Genomic DNA, 6,351 nt, shown 5'->3' with positions numbered 1-6,351 from the left:
TTAAATATATGATAGAATTTATTTTTGTCATTACATTTCGACAACGTCTTATCAACTTCTTTGCCTAAATTTTAAACTTCTATGATTAATAACGCAGAGTAATATTTACGTCCAATAATGTAAATAAAATGTACTAACTTGTGTCACATACTCATTAGTGAATCAAGTCTTACATTTTCTGATTGAATACACTAAGGGCAGTGACTTTAGCTTAAGTCGTAAAAAAATTTGTTCATTGTAAAAATAATATATACATTATGAAAAATCATGAAACTTCGCTTCAACTAATTTTAACGAATGTATGTTATATATGGCACGAACGAATTAATCTTCTAAGAAAATATCGGCCATACCTTATCCATATTTTCTTGATAAGATATTCACATATTAATTTTTCTATGTTATTAATGAATTACGCAAATCTTTAATACATATTTTTATGTGTATTAATATATATTGCTTCTTTACTAATCATTTTTTAAAAGGATAAATTTTATGAATGTAAATAATCGTGAAGTATAAGAAAGATAATGTGATTTATATTATACCCTCAGTGTAATGTTTTGCACAATATTTGATATACATCTTTATAAAAACTGAGTTCTAAAAATATAATGTAACTAGATTTGCAAAGTCGTGTGTAAAAATATCACTTTTTGTAAAGATATTTTATGAATGGACAAAATAAACATTGTTGTAAACTCAGGAGAAATTCTTTAGACTTTCAAAAAAATTAATATTTATGAAAATGACATGATTCAAATGCGCTTAACATCGTAAGGTAAATGATAAATAAATACTTATATAAGATGTTAATGTGTACGTAGATGACTAATACAAAAAACAATAACTAACTTATAACGGATCCTATCTCATTATTTATGTCTTTCTTGCAGATTCTAAAAAATATGCAATTCCAGTCAGTATATGTGTGTGTGTGTGTGTGTGTGTGTGCGCGCGCGCGCGCGCGCGCGCACACACACACACATATATAAATCAAAAATAAATATCTCATTGAACACAATAAATTCGTTTCGTATGTTTAAACTTGTGGTCTGGATTTTAAGAAATACTTAAGAAATACAAAGCATTGACATAATAAATCTGTAATTTCTATAAACGTTCATAGTTCATAGTTCTAAATTAGTGTTGTAATTTTAGCTTTATTTCCTTATATTTATATAAATAAAATAAACGCTTTTGTAATACGTGAATTTGAATTCATGAATACTGCAAACTAGACCACATATCTTTATGTAATAACATTTTAAAACAAAATTTAATATTTAAACATTTACATCCACAAAAAAAAACAGCCCGTATCTTCGCCCAAACATGCAAATAATCTTGTCTGTTTTACATAAAACTTTGATATTAATGTTTTCGAAATACAAAAACCAAAATTTATCATGATACTTATAACAAATGTTGAAACAAAAAATTTCATTCTTGTAATATAAATTCTCAATTGATTATATAAACATGAATGCATAATTTATTAAGATTTAGTTATCATATTCTCTCCTCTCTCTTTCTCTCTTTTATGTTATTAATATATTTTTTTATATATAGATTTTCTATAGTTTAAAGTATTTTAATAGATGTAGGCGTATTTACATGATACCTATAATATAAATAATTCTTATCAATATCTTGTATTGAAAATGTTGTGGATATAAACATATGAAATAATATATTTGAAAGACATTAAGATACATTAAATATAGGAATATAATAATAAACTCTATAGGATACAGAAATGATTTTTTTGAACAACAAAAGTTATTTGAGCGAGAACGAGCTGTTGGCAGTACAGAATTATATTGATATATATTTTGTAGATTACATAATCCAAATTGTAAAGTAAAATAACTGTTTTGATCAATAGAAAATATTTTATAATGTATGAATTATAAAATAAAAATATTTTTCTACCACATGTTTTAATTAATTATAAGCATTGTGGAAGTTAATCGTTTTTAAACTCGTCAACTGTATTTCGTCTTGATCACTTCTTAAATTTTGAAATCTATCTTTGGCACAACATGTTAATTAAGCAAAAAACTAGTTATAATAATTAAATATAAAAATAATAAAATAAATGAAAACATAAATGTACAGGCTATAATTCACAATACGCATACATATATGCATGTGTGGTGTTTGTGTGTATACGTACAATATGTATTTATTTTTAAACCTGTACTAACCATTTATCCAAAAAAGCATATATATGAGTTTTATCTAATGATAAATAAACTCCAAAAAATTAATCAATTCTATAATTAAAGATGTGTTCTAGGCATATTTATACACAATACATATGTAAATATATGCATATATATATATACATATATATGCATATGCACACACACATATATATATGTGTGTGTGTGTGTGTGTGTGTGTGTGTGTGTGTGTGTGTGTGTGTGTGTGTGTGTTGTATGTACGTATAGATATATATCGCAGATACATCTATATGTGGTTTTATATATTTAAGTATATAAATATAAATATATATATATATATATATATATATATATATTCATATTTACATTTATAACACATAATATGTACTACACATATGTGTAATATCATATATGTATATACACATATATATATCTATATCTATATCTATATTTATGATACTTGATATTGCAAAGTAACTATTCAGGATATTATTTTTAGGATGATAATCAGTTCGTTTGATGTGTACCTGATAATTATACCCTCGTGTACATTTGTATACATAAGGGTGCATATATGTATCTCTATTTTATGCCTAACACTCACACATTTGTTCATGCACTATGGAAACAAATTTATGTTTCACTTCACTTTTAGCAATAACACTTTTGTACATAGAGCAGTATGTATCTATTATATCAAAAAAACGAGATATAGACAACAGTTTCACGTTTAACAGCAGAGCGATAAAATAAAACAGATCAGTCCCAACTGCCATCGCTTTCTGCTTCATCGAGTACATCTTCTGCATCAGAGATCATACTTTCATTCGACAAATCTGGCTCGTCTTCTAGGAACTCATCCCGATTTCTTTTGTTCAAGCCTAACTTGCGCTTCTTCGTTGTTAACGCAAGCTCGTCCTCTGGTGTTCGCTCCTTGCGGAACTCGTAGACTAGTGGATAAATGTGTTCAATTGCTGCTTGGACTGCAGCAACATTAGGTGCTGTAAAATAGCATGTAAAAGTTGTATAATCAAGATTATACAAATTGCTTATTTACTGATAATCATCATTGAACAAACAAACACATATAAATTTAATGTTTAATTCTTTAATATATTCGATTGTTTCTTTTTGATGTAATTAAGCTTTTTAATCCAGCAATATATTATAAAACTGAAAGCAAAATACTAAAAAATACAAAAATATTGATTTATTTTGATGCAATAAAAAATTTGTATTTCTTACATTGAGAATTTATTGTTATGATTTTACATGATTGATATAAATTAAAAATCTTAATCATGAAGCTAGTTTCTCTACAAAATATGTAATACTAACCTGTTACAGTAACGCTTCCTGTAGAAAATATCTTTAGAGTAGCTTTAGGTTCTTTTAGCTTATATGTTACACCAGGATGTAATTCTGGTTCATAACTGTCATATAAAAAATATTTGTATTATCATGCCTTTATAAATTTATATCTAATCACTGATAAATACAATAATAATTAAACAATTTAAATACATCAGATTCATAATATATTTACATAACAAATTATATCAACTGGAAAAAAAATTTTAAAAAAAAGTTGATTAAATAATTCTTTAAATTAAAACAATTCTTTTAACAAATATATAATTTGTAATATATATTATTACACACACATTATGGTACGCACGCACGCACGCACGCACGCACGCACGCACGCACGCACGCACGCACGCACGCACGCACGCACGCACGCACGCACGCACGCACGCACGCACGCACGCACGCACGCACGCACGCACGCACGCACGCACGCACGCACGCACGCACGCACGCACGCACGCACGCACGCACGCACGCACGCACGCACGCACGCATGCACGCACGCACGCACGCACGCACGCACGCACGCACGCACGCACGCACGCACGCACGCACGCACGCACGCACGCACGTACGCACAGATAATTAACTATGGATTGTTGCATACTCACTCAGCATTTTCTTTGTGATATATCGAAAAAGATGTTATCTTGATAGCAAATGGCATACAACAAGTGCCTAACACATTGACCACTCTATAATTATTAAATCTCACTTTAAATCCAAGTTTTTGAAGGGAACGAGCAAATCTGCGTGCTGCGATTTTTGCTTGAACTTCACTGGTGGCACCAGTGCAAGTTACTTTACCGGATGACCAAATGGATGCTGTAGTATATGGTCTCCTTAGTTTCATTGTTATCATCTAAAAAGTCATATAAATAAAAATCTCCTTATTTATAAACACAAAATATTTTATTATAAAAATTTATAAATATTAATAATTATAATTGTTTTATTATTTAATATAACATTCAATAATATTAAATATTAATAAATAAAACAAAAATATGTACTTCACGACTGAACAATTCAGGATAATTATATGTCATGTATAATTAGAAATTTTTATTTAATAACTAAGACTTAGAATATTATAAATGATAATAAGCTTATAGTATATAAATATATTAATTTTCTAATTATAATTAAACTTCAACTTTTAAAAACTATTATATAAACAATAATAAATATTTTATTATTTTGTTGTTGAAAAATATTTCTATATTGTTTTTATAATAAAAATAAATAAATGTCCTTTATATAATTGTCACATATGTATCAAGGGTATTATATCTACTGTAAACCGATATATCTAAAAATGCTAAGTCTAGAGGACACAAAATGTTTTAAAAAACAGTTGTAGATTCCTAAGCATAAGCAAATAATCATAATAGTTTCAAAGAAACGCATCATGATATTATCTTTTTAAACATTGATTTTTTTCAATATAAAGAACTTATAAGTAATATAAATAAAATCCTACTTTTACTTAAACTGTTTTTCAATGTATTTTTTTTAAATATTAACTTATTGTTTAATAATAATAATAATCTTGTTATGAAGCATTAAATAGTTCAGTGCTGGAGAAATGATAAAAAAAATTTACAGTTGATTTTCAAAGTTATCACTCCATATATACAATACTAAGAATTTTTAATAGAAAAATGTTTAGACAAGGTATTTAAAATATAAATTTAATTTTAACTAGGATAAAGCAATTGTTATCTCTTAAAAAACAGGATTTTCAAATAATAATAATAAATAAGTTTAACTGATTTTTCACTGAAACAAATTCAGAAACAAGATTCATATATACCTGCATCATTTATATATATATATATATATTGAAAGCTTTAGTCCAATACAAATGTACAAACATGTTATGATACAACATGTTATGATACAAGAAAAAAAATAATCATCTCTTATTGAAATATATAAATGAAATATATAAAAGATTGCATACCCCATTTTCTCTCCTGTATTCAACATTGGATCCATTGAGTGCTATTTCTCGCAGATTCAAATGACACCTTACACTAAAACTACAGACTACATTATTAATAACAATATCAAGTTCAGGAGGTTCTTCGTGAGGCTCTTCGGCATGATCTACATAAGATTGAAGTTGTCCATCAAATAATCTATTGTCTTGTTCTTCTGTACAGGTGTTAGTTTTATCCAAGTTATTAACATCCTTTACATGATTCAAAGATTTATTTGTTAACGGTTTCATGCCATTCTCTTGAATAGCAGTTGCCATAATATTGTATACCTGTAACATAATGAAATAATATAATGAAATTGGACTTTTAGATTCTAGTAAAGCTGTAAAAATTTTAAAATTACAGTACATTTAACATACACATTCAAATAAAAAAAAGGGGGGAAATTTATATAATTTATATAATTAAATAATAATATAAAATAGAATAAATTATTACTTTTTTATATCATATAATTAATTTTGTATTTATTAACAAAAATTATTTATAAATAAATTAAATATATTTCTCATTTAAGATAAAATTTAAAATAATTATAATACTATAAGAAGCCATTATATATTTTGTAATCTTTCTTAATTTTATAAATACCTTAATAAATTTTAAATATCTTAATTTTAAATACCTTAATAAATTTTAAATTTTAAGATAAATTTATTAAAAAATAATCTTATATATCATAAAGTTATATACATTAGACATTAAAAATATAATCTACTTTCAAATTTCATTTTTTAATAATTCATAAATTATTCATGTTTTAATATATTAGATAATTTACATAT

At 26.1% G+C, this 6,351-nt stretch overlaps 1 protein-coding gene across 2 annotated transcripts in view; it reads right to left on the bottom strand.

The window, feature by feature from the left end:
• Trf2 (TATA box binding protein-related factor 2) overlaps positions 1–6,351 on the bottom strand; it is a 45,665-nt gene continuing 39,314 nt past the window's right edge. For both annotated transcript variants that reach the window (XM_089078501.1, XM_011644866.2), the window contains 4 exons: positions 5,527–5,835; positions 4,172–4,422; positions 3,528–3,622; positions 1–3,190 (listed from right to left, as the gene is read on the bottom strand). In XM_089078501.1, coding sequence (XP_088934627.1) covers positions 2,949–3,190; positions 3,528–3,622; positions 4,172–4,422; positions 5,527–5,835 — 897 coding nt within the window. In that variant the 3' untranslated portion in view covers positions 1–2,948. The remainder of the gene's footprint in view (positions 3,191–3,527; positions 3,623–4,171; positions 4,423–5,526; positions 5,836–6,351) is intronic.

The sequence above is a fragment of the Pogonomyrmex barbatus genome, unplaced genomic scaffold, assembly GCF_055798465.1.
Source record: "Pogonomyrmex barbatus isolate J1 unplaced genomic scaffold, ASM5579846v1 scaffold23, whole genome shotgun sequence".
In the NCBI taxonomy this organism is placed as follows: Eukaryota; Metazoa; Arthropoda; class Insecta; order Hymenoptera; family Formicidae; genus Pogonomyrmex; species Pogonomyrmex barbatus.
This window is presented reverse-complemented; position numbering and strand designations above follow the sequence as displayed.